Source organism: Octopus bimaculoides, chromosome 6, assembly GCF_046866305.1.
Source record: "Octopus bimaculoides isolate indiv1 chromosome 6, ASM4686630v1, whole genome shotgun sequence".
In the NCBI taxonomy this organism is placed as follows: domain Eukaryota; kingdom Metazoa; phylum Mollusca; class Cephalopoda; order Octopoda; family Octopodidae; genus Octopus; species Octopus bimaculoides.
In genome coordinates, this window is record NC_142933.1 from 34,938,719 (window position 1) to 34,957,118 (window position 18,400).

General features: G+C 36.9%; 1 protein-coding gene across 2 annotated transcripts in view; it reads right to left on the reverse strand.

The window, feature by feature from the left end:
• Nucleotides 1-13,363: 13,363 nt before the first annotated feature.
• Nucleotides 13,364-18,400, reverse strand: part of LOC106876880 (anamorsin) — a 52,098-nt gene continuing 47,061 nt past the window's right edge. For both annotated transcript variants that reach the window (XM_014925621.3, XM_014925619.3), the window contains exon 7: nucleotides 13,364-13,731. In XM_014925621.3, the coding sequence (XP_014781107.1) occupies nucleotides 13,639-13,731 (93 nt within the window). In that variant the 3' untranslated portion in view covers nucleotides 13,364-13,638. The remainder of the gene's footprint in view (nucleotides 13,732-18,400) is intronic.

Consider the following 18,400-nt stretch of genomic DNA (forward strand, 5'->3'; position numbering starts at 1 on the left):
AACACACGCACTATATATTCATTGCTCACTCATTTATTATTGTTCTTATGTTATTGTTTGTTTATTGTCTGGAAATCTTTCCATCACACATCTGTGACATCTTCAAGGACTCTTCTATTGCACATATATCCTCTTATTCTGTTTAGTCCATTCTGTCTTCCTACGATGTGTATCCTTATCTGTACATGTATTTATGCCTGTATTTATGTGTGTGTGTGTGTGTGCATCTTTATGTGTCTTGTGTGTGTGTGTGTATATATATATATACATGCATATATGGGTACAAGACGTCACAAACAGTAAACAACATGAAATACGAAAACAAATGAGTTGAATACGCAAATAACAAGAGAAACAAATGGAAAACAGGACAAGTAACATAAAGAACGACCCTTCGTCAGTTGTTAGCTGCCTATCTACTCCTTGTTTCGAGTATTGAATGACAATATGAGTCTTCGAAGGCAATTACTCCCACAAAAGCCAAAATAAAATTTGGGATTTACGGAGTGTCAAAGTTGGTAACAAAAACAGGACAGTGGAGACATACAAGGAAACCAAACGAAAACAAACATGGAGGGTTGTTAGACCAGGTGAAGGTAAAATAGCAAATGCTAGAGAAATATTTTCTTTGACAAGAGAAAAGATGGAAGAGAGAGATAGATAGGATACATCCAGCCTCAAGAACAGCCCTGAAAGAAAAGAAAGATGGACAATAGTCACGTGTGAGCAATGAGAGAGAGTAAAGGAGAAAGAGGGAGAGAGAAAGAGAGACAGATAGAAAACGGCGAAGGGGAGAAAAAAGGAGTTAGAGAAAGGATGAGAGAGAAAATGATAGGGTAGAGAATGGTATACGGTAGAGTCGCATCAAAAAGATTAAGATAAACTTACTTGGAAATGGATGCGTGGCATTATACATACTTATATATACATATACATACACATATATACACAGAAACAGCTTTTGGACTTATAACACCTTACTTCCTCTCCTTTAATTTCTTCTGTTGTTTGTAGTCTGTGTAAGTTGATCTGTTAACATAAATATCTATAAGGCAGCAAGCTGGCAGAATCGTTGCACTCAGGGCAAAATACTTAGTGGCATTTCATGAGTCTTTACGTTCTGAGTTCAAATTCTGCCAAGGTTGATTTGGCCTTTCATCCTTTCGAGGTCGATAAAATAAGTACCAGTGGAGCCGATGTAATCGACTTACCCCATCCACCGAAATTGCTGGCCTTGTGCCAACATTTGAAACCAATATAAATATCTATATAGGCGCAGGAGTGGCTGTGTGGTAAGTAGCTTGCTTACCAACCACATGGTTCCGGTTTCAGTCCCACTGCGTGGCATCTTGGGCAAGTGTCTTCTACTATAGCCTCGGGCTGACGAAAGCCTTGTGAGTGGATTTGGTAGACGGAAACTGAAAGAAGCCCGTTGTATATATGTATATATATGTGTGTGTGTGTCTGTGTTTGTCCCCCTAGTATTGCTTGACAACCGATGTTGGTGTGTTTATGTCCCCATCACTTAGCGGTTCGGCAAAAGAGATCGATATAATAAGTACTAGGCTTACAAAGAATAAGTCCCAGGGTCGATTTGTTCGACTAAAGGCAGTGCTCCAGCATGGCCACAGTCAAATGACTGAAACAAGTAAAAGAGAGAGATATACCTATACTTAAATATTCATCATCTGAAAGTCTTCCCTCTTTGCTTTCTCTCATTTTACATATATTCATATAATATATTTGATTTGTTTATCCGCATAATTGCCTACACACACACACACACACACACACACACACACATATATATATATATATATATATATACACACACACATATAATCATCATCATCATTATCATTTAATGTCCATTGTCCATGCTGGCATGGGTTGGACGGTTTGACTTGGCTGGCACGCTGGAAGGCTGCACCAAACTTCAGTCTGATTTGGCATAGCTTTCTATGGCTGAAGCCCTTTCTAATGCCAAAACTCTAGCGTGTAATGGGTGCTTTCACGTGCCACCGGCACAGGTGCCATATGCGTGACACCAGATGCGTTTACATATATACATACTTGTTCGAAAGAATAGTTCATGTACTTGTGCATCGTACTTTTTTGTTGTACACCTTTTGTGACATCCTGTGCCCACATATGCATATATGTATATATATGTATAGATGTATGTACATATACGTATGTATATATGCATATATATAATTTATATTATTATATGATTGAATGCCACGCATCCTCTTCCAAGTAAGTGTTATCTTAATAATTCTGATGCACACTCTATACAATCTTTTTACTCTTTTTCTCTCTTATTCTTTTACCTCCTCTTCTCTCACTATTCTATCCTATTACTCTGTCACTCTCTCTCCCTCACTTCTCCTCCCTTGCTGATGTGGCTCCCACATGACCATCAACCATTTTTCTTTCTTTCTCTCCATTGTAGCTGGAACAAGGAAGACGTCTTTTTGCTTGTCTCCTGTCCTAGTGGTATTTACATATTCCCCACCACAACCTCATTTAGGCTTAGCAGCCCTTCTTGTTTGTTTTCACTGTCCTGTTTGTGTTACTAATTTGAACCCTCTGCAAAATCCCAAATTTTATTTAATTTGCTTTGCAGGAACAACTGTTTTATCGAAAGCATATCTTGTTGTTAAATGCTCAAAATACGAGACTAGATAAACAGCCAACAACAGATGAAGAGTCATTCTTTATGTTGTTTGTTTTGTTTTCTATTTGCGTCTTTCGTTACTCGAAAGAATAGTTCATGTACTTGTGTTTCATATTTTTTTATTGTACATGTTTCATGACATCCTGTGCCCACATATGCTTATATATATATATATATATATATATATATATATAGATAGATAGATAGATAGATAGATGTACATATACGTATATATATTATTTATATATATATTATATATATATATATATATATATATATATATATATATATATATATATATATATATATATATATATATATATATACATATACATGTATACATATGCACATATACACTCACATACACACAAGTATGTTTGTGTATATATATCTGCATATATATATATATGTATATATATATCTTTCATTCTTGTTTCAGTCATTTGACTAAGGCCATGCTGGAGCACCGTCTTTAGTTGAACTAATCGTCCCTAGGACTTATTGTTTGTAAGCCTATTACTTATTCTGTCGGTCTCCTTTGCCGAACGCTAAATGACGGGGATGTAAAATACCCACATCGGTTGTCAAGTGATAGTGTGGGCACAAACACAGGTACAGATAACAAACACACACATACATTTATATATACGATGGGCTTCTTTCAGTTTCTGTTGACCAAATCCACTCACAAGGCTTTGGTTGGCCCAAGGCTATAGTAGAAGACACTTGCCCAAGGTGCCACATAAACCGGCCTACCCCACTATAATATTAACTGCTCTACATCTTAGAGTGTGCTTCTCCGGTATTTCTACAAATGGTCCTAGGAGTGGCTGTGTGGTGAGAAGCTTGTTTCTTAACCACATGGTTCTGGGTTCAGTCCCACTGCATGGCACCTTGGGTATGTGTCTTCTATTATAGCCTTGGGCTGACCAAAGCCTTGTGAGTGGATTTAGTAGATGGAAACTGATAGAAGCCCATCATATATATATATATGTGTGTGTGTGCATGTGTTTGTGTGTCTGTGTTTGTCCCCCACCATCGCTTGACAACTGATGTTGGTGTGTTTACGTCCCTGCGGTTCAGCAAAAGAGACCAATGGAATAAGTACTAAGCTTGCAAAGAATAAGTCCTGGGGTTGATTTTTTCAACTAAAGGCAGTGGTCCAGCAATCAAATAGCTGAAACAAACAAAAGAATAAAAGAATATATATATATAATACAGACTTCTACAGAGTTTCTGTCTTCCAAATTCACAAACAAGGCATTGGTCAATCTGGGACTATAGTAGAAGACACTTGCCCAAAGTGCCACAGGGTGAGAGTGAATCTGAAATCATGTGCTTGTAAAGTGAGCTGCTTAATCACACAGCTATGCCTGTGCCTGTAAATTTTTTTAAGATGTTAAAACTGAAATAATAAAAGAACTATTATTAATGTTATGTAACATATTGTGTTGTATACACATTTACTTTTTTCTTTATCATATGTAGAAGTGAAGAAATTGAAATGATAAACTGGTGAAATTGGGAGGAAAGGGGTGAATACAGAAAAAGTTAAATACTGTTCTATCTGAACTAAAGCAAATGAAACAAAACTAGGTCAATAATCGTGATCTTTTTATTATTAGATCAGCATGTTCTCCCTAGGGGTTTTAACACCAAAAGTTATTTGAAAACGAGTTTAGAAATAACTTTCTTACGTGGAATTGAATAAACTACATGTTTTATGCAGCATAATTCACATATACATGCATACATACATGAATATGCATACACATGGATGGAAGTATAAATAAATTATGTATGTCATAGTACATTTTCAACTAATACTAAGTGTTTGCCAATAGCAAAACATGTTTTATAAAGAGACTTTCAATGCAACAAGTGCAGAAAGATAAACCTTTGTATTATAAACTATAAATAACTATGTTTTCAGAAAAGAAACTTCTGATATCTTTCATCTTTTACTTGTCTTGTCATGACATGATAGCTGTAAATGATTGTTGCTGTCAAAACAAGCAGTATCGTTCATTTCTAATATTCTGTGAGAGTATGCTTGGAAACAGGTGGGGTTTAACAATAGGAAGGGCATCCAGCCATTGAAAATCTTATAGTCAGTGGATAGTGGTCATGCTGGGGCACTGTCTTAAAGAGTTCAGTCAAATAAATTAACCCCAGTACTTACTTTTAAGTCTGGTACTTATTATATCAGTCTCTTTTGCCAAAGCTCTAAGTTACAGGGACATAAACGAATCAACAATTGCCAGGTGGTGGGGGACAGGCACAAACACAGACACACACACACACACACACACATTTTGACATATATGACAGGCATCCACACAATTTTCATCGACTAAATTAATTCACAAGGCACTGGTCAGCATGAGGCCCAGGGTGCCGCAAAGTGGAACTATACCCAAAGCTACATGGCTGCATAATGAGCTTCTTAACTACACAGCTATACATATATAAATGCAATATTAAAAAACATACCTGATTTAACAGATATGGTATATTTTTGAATATATACAAACCAATATTTTGATATCAGATAGAATAAAGGGTTTGAAATACTTGGTTTTCTTGGATATACAGCAAAACACATGCATGGACAGAAAACCCAGAACATTTGCATATGTAATTGAATTTATCTGAAAGAATGTAATTCTATTAACATCATGTAGATTTTAGCAGTGGCATGGGAGAAAGAGTAGGTATAGAAGGGAAAAAAGCATACGGGAGAGAAGAGATATTGATATCTGCTATTCAGTGCATGCATCAGGAGCTAATATAAGATCAGTAACAGAGTAAGATTGATGGGAGAACAACTGTGGTCTTTGTTTGGTAGGTGTTGGAGAGATTGGTTTAGAAAAGGCTGTATGTGATATGCTGAGGGGTGGATAGAGTAGAAACTGCAGTGGTAGTGGAAGGATGTGTGTGTGTCTGTGCCTGTGTGAATACATGCATACATTCATATATATGTTTCAAATGCATATTAATACATGAATATGTATACAAATATATATATATATAATACTAATGCATATAGAGAAAAAGAGATACACAGAAGATATTAGAGAGAGAGAAAGAAAGTATGCTTGTGTGTGTATGAGAGAGAGAGAGAGAGAGAGAGAGAGAGAGAGAGAGAGAGAGAGAGAGAGAGAGAGATATCAAAATATGGCTTGTGTAAAATAAGAAAGATGTTGAAAAGATGGTAAGAAAAGTAGGAGAAACATTCCTGTTAGTAGCAAAAGTTATAACAGAATAGAAAAGAGAATGAGGAATGTATGTATACACAAGCACACACACAAACATTACGGTTTTATTGAGTTATAATGCAAACAATTTTACATTAAACTAATGGATAACTCAATATTTTTTTGTAAAAGTAAGACGGCAAACTGGCAGAAACATTAGCATGGAGGGCAAAATGCTTAGCGGTATTTTGTCTATCTTTACATTCTGAGTTCAAATTCCACTGCGGTTGACTTTGCATTTTATTCTTTTGGAGTCAATAAATTAAGTACCAGTTGCATACTGGGGTCGATCTAATTGACTGGACCCCTTCCCAAAAATTTCGGGCCTTCTGCCTAGAGTAGCAAAAAAAAAAAGGAATATTTTTTGTAAAAGTATTATACATAGGTACAGTCATTATTGTGTGCTTAAGGTCTTGGGTTTAGTCCCATTCTGCAGCACTTTGGGTAAGTGACTTTTGCTGTAGCCCCAAATTGACCAATGCTTTCTGAGTGAATTTGGTGAACGAAAATTGAGTGAGAAAGACCATTGTGTGTGTGTGTGTGTGTGTGTGTATGTGTATGATGTATATCTTTCTTTTACTTGTTTTAGTCATTGTATGGTGGTCATGCTGGAGCACTGACTTGAAGGGGTTGGTCAAGCAAACTAAACCCAGTACATATTTATTTTTTTAAGTTTAATACTAATTGTACTAGTGTCTTTTGCTAAACCAGTAAGCTATGGGAATGTAAACAAAGCAACACCAATTGTCAAATGGTGGTGGGAGACATACATAAACATAAAGACACACACACACATCATCATCATCATCATCGTTTAACGTTCGTTTTCTATACTGGCATGGGTTGGACGGCTCGACTGGGATCTGGGAAGCCAGGAGGCTGCACCAGGCCCCAATCTGATCTGGCAGTGTTTCTACACCTGGATGCCCTTCCTATATAAAGTCAATAAAAGAAAATGGAGAAGAAAAATTAAAAGTATAATACATAGGTGCAGCCATGATTGTGTGCTTAAGATTTTGGGTTCAGTCCCACTCTGCACCACTTTGGGTAAGTGACTTTTGTTATAGCCCCAAATTGACCAATGCTTTGTGAGTGAATTTGGTGAATAGATATACATATATATATACACACACACATATATATATGCGACAGACTTCTTTCAGCTTCCATCTACCAAATCCACTCACAAGACTTTGGTTGACCCAAAGCTAAAGTAGAAGACACATACCCAAAATGCCATGCAGTGGGATGAACCCAAAACCATGTTGTTGGGAAGCAAGCTTCTTACCACACAGCCATGCCAGTGCCTATATACATTTATATAAATATATATAGCCTGTGATGGTGCCACATAAAGGACACTCATTTTGGTGTCACATAAAAGCACTCATGCCAGTGGCACGTTAAAATCACCCTGCACACACTGTAAAGTGGTTGGCATTAATAAGGGCATGCAGCTTTAGAAACCAAGCCAAATCAGACTGGAATTTGGTGCAATTTTCCAGCTTGCCAGCTCTGGTCAAACTGTCCAACCCATGCTAGCATGGAAACGGATGTTAAATGATGATCATCATCATCAGCAGCATCATTTAACGTCCGATGTCCATGCTGGCATGGGTTGGATGGTTTGACTGGGCTGGCACACTGAAAGGCTGCACCAGACTCCACTGAGATTTGGCATGGTTTTCTATGGTTGGATGCCTTTCCTAATGCCAACCACTCCGAGAGTGTAAAGGATGTTTTTATGTGCCACCAGCATGAGTGCCATTTGCATGACACTGGGGTGCGTATATGTGCCACCAATACAGGTGCCAATTTGCATGACACCGGAATCTGCCACGACTGCAATTTTGCTCAGTTTGATAGGTCTTCTTCTCAAGCATGACATAATGCCAAAGGTCTTGGTCATTGCCTTTGTAAGGCCCAGTTCCCAAAATTAACTCAACCACTTTGCCTCTGTGAGGCCCAATGCTCGAAAGGTGTTCTTTACATGCCACCAACATGGGTGCACTTGGCTTGATGGGTCCTCTCAAGCACAGCACATTGCCAAAGGTCTCGGTCACTAGTCATTGCATCTGTGAAGCTCAAAGTTCAAAGATCATGCTTCACCACCTCATCCCATGTCTTCCTGGGTCTACCTCTACCATAGGTTCCCTCCACAGTTAGAGAGTGATGCTTCTTTACACAGCTGTCCTCATCCATACACATCACATGACTATACCAGCGCAGAGGTCTCTCTTGTACACCATATCTAATTCCTCATATGCCTAACTTTTCTCTCAAGATGCTTACACTCTGTTGAACATGCACACTGACATTGCACATCCAGTAAAGCAAACTGGCTTTATTTCTTTCAAGCCTATGCATGTCCTCAGCTGCCATAGCCCATGTTTCACTGCCATGCAGCATAGCTGTTCACACACAGGCATCAAACAATCATCCTTTCACTCTGAGAGAAAGGCCCTTTGTTGCCAACAGGGGTAGGAGCTCTCTGAACTTTGTCCAGCCTAATCTTATTCTCACAGCTGTGCTCTCGGAGCATCCACCTCCACTACTAATTTGGTCACTTAGATAACAGAAGCTATCTACAACCTCTAGCTTGCCCCACTGGCAGTTGACGGAGTCTATTTTCTGTGCATTTTCAGCATTTATTGTACCTGTGCACCTTCCACATACAAAAGTTTGTTTCCCTGTTAACCTTCCTCTGATGTTGCTGCACCTTTTATCTGTCTAAAGCTTACTCTGGTGCATCTTATGTAGTTTCTACCTACATCTTTTCTACAGATTGAGCAGGGCTATCTCCCTAAAGGGATTTGTGATTTGTCTGCCTTCCTACTTGCTATGACTTTGGTTTTTGCTAGATTAACTCTAAGGCCCTTTGATTCTAGACTTGTTTCCTTACCTGGAACTTCTTCTCTAGTTCAGGTAGTGATTCAGCTTTATGAGCAAGGTCATCAGCATAGAGGAGCTCCCAGGGGCAGCCTGTCTTGAATTCCTGTTATTGCCCAGAGGACTATGATGAACAAGAGGGGGCTGAGCACCAATCTTTGGTGAACCCCTACTTGTACCTTGAATTCTTTGTTGTACTCGTTGCCCATCCTCACCTTACTGGTAGCGTCCCTGTACAAGGCTTGTACGACTCACACCAACCACTCATCTATCCCTAGTTTCCACATTGACCACCAGATAAGGGATCAGGGGGAACCCTGTCAAAAGCTTTCTCCAAGTCAACAAAAGCCAAGTACAGAGTTTTATCTTTGGCTAGGTATTTCTTCTGCAGTTGCCTTACCAGAAATATAGCATTAGTGGTGCTTCTACCAGGCACAAAACCAAACTGCATCTCATCTAGACTAACTCTCTCCCTAATTAGTTAAGCTATGACTTCCTCTGTAACTTTCATCACCTGATACAACAATTTGATACTGTTGTAATTATTTTTATTTGAGGCATTAACATTATCTTTGTATCAGTTGACTATGGTGCTGCTACACCAGTTATTATGATGGGCTTCTTTCAGTTTCCATCTACCAAATCAACTTACAGGCTTTGGTTGGCCTTGGGCTATTGTAGAAGACATTTGCCCACAAAGCAATGCCTGCATCTATATATTTACATATATATATTATTCTGAAACAAGAATATCATTGACAGTTACTTCAAAGTTTTGGCCAGTTAAGCCATCGTTGGACTGTGATGTATTGAATTTAACCTTAGCTTTACATAGTCTCTGTTGAGTTAAAACATTTCTTGGGTATGTGGGTTAGAGTGGAGTGGTAATTAGGTTTTAGGATGGGTTGTTATAGAGAAGTGTTTTGTTTATACCTTTAATATTTAAACCAGCCATATCCAGTCAAAATATTCTACTTGTTTTGTCTTCAAACTGGCTAGCTAAGGCCTTTCACACTTCTCTTACAGTATTATTCTAAATCTAAAAATAAACCATCACATCACTGAAATCTCAAAGCTACAAGGTAATGCTTGACTAATTCAAATTAATGTGAATAAATGAACATTACATTTGACAAAGAAATGTGAATGCTAAAGAGTTAAATTTGGGGTTATGTTGATATTTAGAATTTATTCATGTATGTACAACTTTGTAAGCAGGCATGAATATTTAGGTGTGTCCCTTTTAGTAGGTGGGTAAGTGTGGGAGGTGTCAGTTTTAGTTATTTTTGGTTTAGCTGGCTGAAAATTCAAAGTCACTGTCAACAACATTCTTGTATAAGAATAATAAATTTGTACTCTACAAAAGTATTGAGTAACCCATCAGATTAATGTAAAGTTGTTTTCATTATAAATGAACATAAAAACAAACAGTAGTGTGCATGTGTGATATATATATATACTCTTTTACTTGTTTCAGTCATTTGACTGCAGCCATGCTGGAGCACCACCTTTAGTCGAGCAAATCGACCTCAGGACTTATTCTTTGGATGCCTAGTACTTATTCTATCGGTCTCTTTTGCCGAACCGCTAAGTTACGGGGACGTAAACACACCAGCATCGGTTGTCAAGCGATGTTGGGGGGACAAACACAGACACACAAACATACACACACACACACACATATATATATATATATACATATATATATACGACGGGCTTCTTTTCAGTTTCCGTCTACCAAATCCACTCACAAGGCTTTGGTCGGCCCGAGGCTATAGTAGAAGGCACTTGCCCAAGGTGCCACGCAGTGGAACTGAACCCGGAACCATGTGGTTGGTAAGCAAGCTACTTCCCACACAGCCACTCCTACACCTATATATCATCATCATCATCATTTAACATCCGTTTTCCATGCTGGCATGGGTTGGACGGTTTGACTGAAAACTGGTAAACTTGGGAGCTGCACCAGGTTCCTATCTGATTTGGCATGGTTTATACAGTTGGATGCCCTTCCTAATGCCAAAGAGTGTAGTGGGTGCTTTTTACGTGCCACCAGCATGGGTGCCCGTTATGAAGCACCAGCATCGGCCATGACTACAATCTCACTTAGCTGTGCCAAAGCAGTCCACTGGCTCATCAGCTCCTGTCAAACTATCCACCACATGCGAAACAGACATTAAACAATGATAATGGTGGTAATATCTGGCAAGTTACTTGGTGACTTTACTGCTGCTGCCAAATAAAAAGTACCCAATACACTCCATAAAGTGGTTGGTGTTAGGATGAACATTCAACCATAGAAATCATACCAAAGCAGACACTGGAGCTTGATGTAGTCCTCTGGCATATCAGCTCCTGTCAAACCATCCAATCCATGCCAGCATAGGAAACATGTTAAAAGATGATGATGATATTCATTAATATATACACATACAAATGTAACATACACATTCATATACTGTACATACTCATAAATTTTATAAACATTTTCAATAATTGAGGACAAGAAAAGAGAGGAAACTCTCCCATGGGACTCAGACCTTACATCTATCATATTCCAGGCGACCATATTACCAATCGTGAATGTAACAGATATGAAAAATGAGTCCCATAGGAAAGCTTATTTTCTTTTTATATCATGGAGTTGTTAGCATAAATATTTAGTGTATATCTGAAATATTCACTACTGATGCATAAACTGTAATGATATATATATGTGTGTGTATATATATATATATATATATATATATATATATAGATAGATAGATAGATAGATAGATAGATAGATAGATAGATACACACACACACACACACACACACATATATATATATATATATATATATATATATATATATATGAAGAAAAGAAGTGTGTTCTTATACAGTAAAGAATATAGGAGAATTTGTTTTGAGGCTTGAAAATGTACCTGAATCTCAAAATGTGTGACTGTTTTAAAATTTTTGTAACAGATTTATTAAAATACCAAACAGGTTTCAACAAGTTTTTGTTGCAAGGTGCCCTGCAGGGGGACTGAACCGGAAACTATATTGTTGGGAAACAAACTTCTTAACACAGGGCTATGTTTGTGCCTATATATACATCAGTCTTCTTTCAGTTTCTCTATCAAATTCACTCACAATGCTTTGGTCAGCCAGCTATAGTAGAAGATACTTGCCAAGATGACACAGAATGGGACCAAACCCAAAATCTCCACCCAAAAGTTGGAGAATGAACTTCTTAACATTGAAAACCTGCATGTTCACTTTGTACACAACCTCTTTATGTTTGATAACATTAGACAGAAGGTTCCTGGACTCAGTTCTCATGAAAGAAAACTAAAATAGCAACTCCAGTAAGCAACAATGAGAATCACCTCAGCAGATAAAATATAATCTTTCAAAAGAGGAGTGTATAAACATCTCTGTTTACTTTCACTTTCGACAATGCGGTGAGCTATTAATTGATTCAATAGTCCATTCTTTGAACTCGGACAAACAACAAAGCTCATTGTTTATGAATGCATGCACTTTTTTTTTTAACAAAAAAAGCAAGTGTAATTAATGTAAAAGATTAATGCTTTCTCAGTACTAATCATTCTATGTAGTATGTTATTCATTAGGAGGAAACAATAAATGTAATCTCAGATTGCTCTCCATCCTTTAAAAAAAAGCTTTTTAAGGGTTTTCTCTTCTGGCTTTGAATGTGTTGTAGTACAAAAATAGAATGTCTTTTGAGAATTGACAGTATAGTCTAGAAGATGAAGTTGTATTATCTTAATTTTGGAGATTCAGTCCTTGTTTACAGCTCAAATTTCTATGACATGTACTTCTATATTGTTGTTATTGTGATAACTTACTGATTTGTTATATATCTTCTTATTGTATTATACATTTTATTCAAATACTTCTTATCATGTTGTATGCTATTGCTTTAATACTTTATTATGGTAATATTGCCTAAGGCAGTGAGCTGGCAGACTCATTACCATTCTGGACAAAATGCTTTGCAGCATTTCTTCTGACTTTATGTTCTGAGTTCAAATGCTGCTACGCTCAACTTTGCCTTTCATCCTTTCAAAATTGATAAAATAGTACCAGTTGAGCACAGGAGTCAATGTAACTGACTTCCCACCCCACAAATTTGCTGGCCTTGTGCCAAAATAAGAAAGGATTATGGTAATATTGCCAATCAACAACTACAAGAAATAATTCTCAACAGCTGACATTCCAAGAAGAATGGAATAGTTATGATATATAGCACTTTGGCTTAGGGAGAGGGTATTGGATAAAATACAGGTGATGTAAGGAGAATGATTGAGTTGAGAGATCCTAAGTAGAGGTAGCACAAGACTGACCAGTTCTGTGGAGCAGAGGCCATTGCAGTAGTGGTAAAATAGGTAGAAAGAGGATACAGCACATCTGTGGTCTACACATTGGGGAGTTAGTGAGTGACTTCGTGCCAAAACTAACTCAATTAAGAAAATCCAACAAAGGAAAAAAAAAAAACTAACAAAAGTGAAGAAGAAATTAAAAAAACTCAAAGAATAAAGCTAATTTTATTAGAAATTTTTGGAGTGGTCCCATGATTCCAAAGTTAGGATGGTGGATGGTTATTTTTTTTGTCTCAAAACAGTATCACTACAAATGTAACACTCTTGCTAATGAAAGTGATGATTTTTAGTTTTATTCTGAATAATGGTGAAACTGCTGCAAACATTATCAGAATTCAAGTAGCAAAGTTAGAGAATCTTCAACCACTAGAAAACAAAAATTAAAAAAGAAAAGAGAAAAATGGAACAAAAATTATTGACATCAAAGGGCTAATGACACTTTTTCTCCAGGTTTAAAAGCTGGCATTCCAAGATAGGGACACCCAGAACAGCGGAAGGCATCACCGAGGTAGCACTGCAATAAAAAAAATATATAAAAAATATTAATAATGAATAAACAATAGACAAATTAATGCTAGCATATTTTATGTGTATATTATAATTAATCATTTGTATTGCAAATTTTAGAAAGGGTGCATGTATCAGAGTGTAACTGAAAGGGATAGCATCATAAAGGGCATATCTGGCATGATTCCAGTTTCTATCTACCTGTAAAACATCACCTTGAAAAGTTCTGCTGAACATATGGCCACATGAAGGAGTAGACATAACATGAAGAAGAGGTAGAATGCATAGAACAATATATAAAAAAAGTTAATTAGATAACATGTTTTTGATCTTTCCTGTGCAAGTATATAGGAAGTATGTATGAGTAAGCTGAGAATTTTGTGATAAAGCTGAAACTGAGCAAGATACTCTTTCAGCGTTGTAGATTTTGTAATTCATGATAATTCAAGCCTTACTAGAACCAATATGTTTTGAATATGACAAAAGACAATTTATTCTCTTGGAAATAAAACTCAGTTGTGGAAGTAGTGTTTTTCTTTACTTTCCAAGCCAGTGTGGGAGTGTCTAAGTTAGTTATGAGCAAACTTTCTGAATGTGTCTAACAAAAAATTTCCTTGAATTTTTTTAGTAGTGTGGCCAACCTGACAATAAGCTATACCTCATGTGGCTTACTTCTCAAAAAAGGTTGCTTGTACCAAGTCTAAGTGCTCACTCAAACTGTTAGCAGCCAAATCACCCTTAAACCATCTTAGAGAAAGAGAACAAATTTGGATGTTTTCTGAGGTGGATTCACTGTGCCTTGGAAGAAAGACAAAATGATTACAGCTGGAATGCCTTTGACCATAAGTCTGACTGATCAAGGTGACTTCTAGATAATAACTTATGAAGGGAATTGTGATACAAACAGATGTGAATGCTGGTGTTTCTCACAAATCCTTTCCAGCTCAATTATGAAATCAAAAATACAAAAATTATATCTAAATATATCCTCTCCACCCACAAAAACATTTTCACACATATGTACATGTGTGTATATACAGATATACTTATATTGGTTGTATGAAGTACTTAGCCCTAATAGTATATTTTGGAGATAGTTAGAGCAGTGCTGAAGACTTCATCAATATTTAACACCTCAAAAAGACCACAATGGAATGATTACTGTCTTGACTAATTTTACAAGAGGAAGATCTAAGCTCAGCACTCTATGATGATGATAAATGAAATATTTTTATAATTTATTTTCTTTTACTTGTTTCATTCATTGAAGTGTGACCAAACAGGAGCACCACCTCAAAGGGTTTCTAGTCAAAATCAGCCTCTACTTATTTTTAAATCTGGTACTCATTGATTTGGTCTTTTATGCTGAACCACCAAGTTACATGACTGTGAACAAACCAACACTGTTTGACAAAAAGTGGGGGCAGGGCAAGACACAAAGAGATACACATAGACATACACACACACACACATACATGATGGGATTTCACACAGTTTATTTCTTTATTGCCCACAAGGGGTTAAACATAGAGGGGACAAACAAGGACAAATTACATCGACCCCAGTGCATAACTGTTACTTAATTTATCGACCCGGAATGGATGAAAGGCAAAGTTGACCTCAGCGGAATTTGAACTCAGAATGTAACAGCAGACAAAATACCACTAAGCATTTCGCCTGGCGTTTTAACGTTTCTGCCAGCTCGCCGCCTTCAAACAGTTTCTGCCAACCAAATTCACTCAGCTTGGGGCTATAGTAGAAGATGCTTGCCCAGGGTGAAGCACAGTGGGACTGAACCTGAAACCATGTGGACACAAAGCGAGCTTTTTAACCATATAGCCATGTCAATTATATTAGCGTTGCCATCCGGTTTCACCAGTCCTCAGTCAAATCGTCCAACCCATGCCAGCATGGAAAGCGGACATTAAACAATGATGATGATGATGATGATAAAGAACAGAGAGGACTGGCATAATCATTAGAGAAACGGGCAAAAAATAATATGCAGTGTTTAGTTGCATCTCTTTATATTCTGAGTAAAAATCTCATCAGAGTTGCCTTTACTTTCCATTCTCATGAGGCATCAATGAAAGAAGTACCAGCGATATACTGGGTAATATTAACTATATACCTCTTTTTTCCTTAAATTTATAGTTTTATATCTATGTAAGAAATCAATTATATCATCACCATCATTATTATCATCATGTTTTAAATTATTAAGTAATCAATGTGATGAAGAAAAAATACATTGGAAGTTCTACGTGTTCTATAACAATACATCTAACTGCATGCATGCATGTGTGTATGTGTTAGCATGCATATGTGTCCGTATTTTGTACATATGTGCATGTGTGTGTACATATGCTTTTGTGCAGATAAATGGGTTTTTTTAAAGCCAAATCAACATCCTGCTGCTGCCATCTGAGATATGCCAATATGTAGAAATAACAACATGGTTGATCTTAAATGAAATTACATTTTCTTTTTTGTTTCTTTTGTTATGTAAAACAAAAAAAAATAATCAATATCTAAGCAAAATACAATCATACACAAATGTGTATGATTTTATTTGTATGTGTACATTTTATATATATATATATATATATATATATATATATATATATATATATATATACACATACATATTTAATGTAAAGACACATCTTAATCAATGTACTTGTATGTTTGTGAAAAATGGTAGTGGTGATAGTGGCGGTAGTAGTAGTAGTAGCAGCAGCAGCAGTATAAATAAATGATTCTATGTATAAATAAAAGGACAGGGATCGGGAGGGAGAGAATGAGGGAAGTGAGAAAGAGAGAAAGGAAAGAAAATGAGACAAGAGAAGAAAGAGTGAAGTGAGAGAAAGGAAATAGTGACATGAGAGAGGTGAGAGAGACAGGCAAAGAGGAGAAAGAAGGAGGGACAGAGGTGGGAGAGAAAGATAAAAATGAAGACCTTAACTTACAAACGTAAAAATCCAATATACTTGACCTTAAACACTGATCATGATCAATACACAAAATGAAATGTTTTATTCCACAACACAATCAGTACAATAACCGTACATTGTAAAACAGAATATAATAATGTGGCTTCATCCCAAGTTCTGACACTCCAGCTATTGGACCCACTCATTTGAATCATAGAGTACTGTATTTTCAACATAAGTGTAAACATTTAAACATCATCACTACCTTTCCAAATCTTGTTGCATTTCACACAGAAATTTTTTTAGTCCACCAAAGCTGTTGATGTATAAGTCAACTTGTCTTTTTTGGCTGTAAATTTTGGGTTGGAAAGTTTGGCACATATGCCAGAAAATAAAGTAAGTAGCAAGTATTACACAAAGACACTTGTAACCTTAACCCTTTCGTTACCGTATTTATTTTGAGATGCTCTGTGTTTCTTTGAATTACTTTAAATATAACAAAGAATTTAGTAAAATAACTTAGTTATCATTAAGCTAGTTTTAGGAACATAAATTGTGACTAAAGTTTGGTGGAAGATTTTAATTCAAAACTTATAAAAACAAGACATTTGTACTCAGAGCCAGAGCCGGTTTCAGCCGGGTTGGTAACGAAAGGGTTAACACAATCCTTGGGCAATATCAGCTTAAAACAGCTTGTGACAAAGCTGGAAATTTGGATTACAGTGAGTATCAGGCATGATTCCAGTTTCTATCTATCCAATCATTCTCAAAGGCAAGGTCAGCTCAACACTATGGTTGAAGACACTAGCCCAAAATGCTCCATAATAAAATCATGCTGAAGACCCCTTGATTAAGAAGCTATCTTCTTAACTACAAGGCTGTGCCTACAGTACAGCACACTAACATACTATATAATGTAGTATAGAACAAAACAATTTTAATAATTCATGTACACCTAAATAAATTATGTACATTTTGTGTCAGACGATGTAAGGATAGAGTGTGATAGAGAGTCACACTCTAACCTTTCCTCATCTGACACAAGATCACCTCCACCAATTCCCCCTCCCTTCTCAAAGATTTCTTGTCTTGTAAGTTACTTGATGACCCTGCCAGTGTTGGTGCTACTAAAAAAGCATCCGGTCCACACTGTAAAGTGGTAGGCATTTGGAAGGGCACCCACCTGTAAAAACCATGCCAAAACTGGCCTTGCCTGTTCTGGGGCCACGTAAAAAGCACTCAGCCCACTCTGCAGACACAGAAGTATAGTGCAGGCTTCTGCCTGGCCAGCTCATGTGAAACCATCCAACCCATGCCAGCACGGAAGGAGGATGTTAAACAATGATGATGTACACTATCTTTTTATTTCTTTTGCCTCTTGTTTCAGTCATTAAACTGCAGTCATACTGGGGCACTGTCTTGAACTCTTAGTCGAATGAATTGACCCCTGTACATATTTATTTTATTTTTAAGCATGGTACATATTTTATCAGTTTCTTTGCCAAACCACTAAGTTATGGGGTCATAAACACACCAACACTGATTGTCAAGCGGTGGTGGGGGACAAACACAGACACAAACAGATACATATATATACTCTACTCTTTTACTTGTTTCAGTCATTTGACTGCAGCCATGCTGGAGCACCGCCTTTAGTCAAGCAAATCGACCCCAGGACTTATTCTTTGTAAGTCTAGTACTTATTTTATCGGTATCTTTTGCCAAACCGCTAAGTTACGAGGA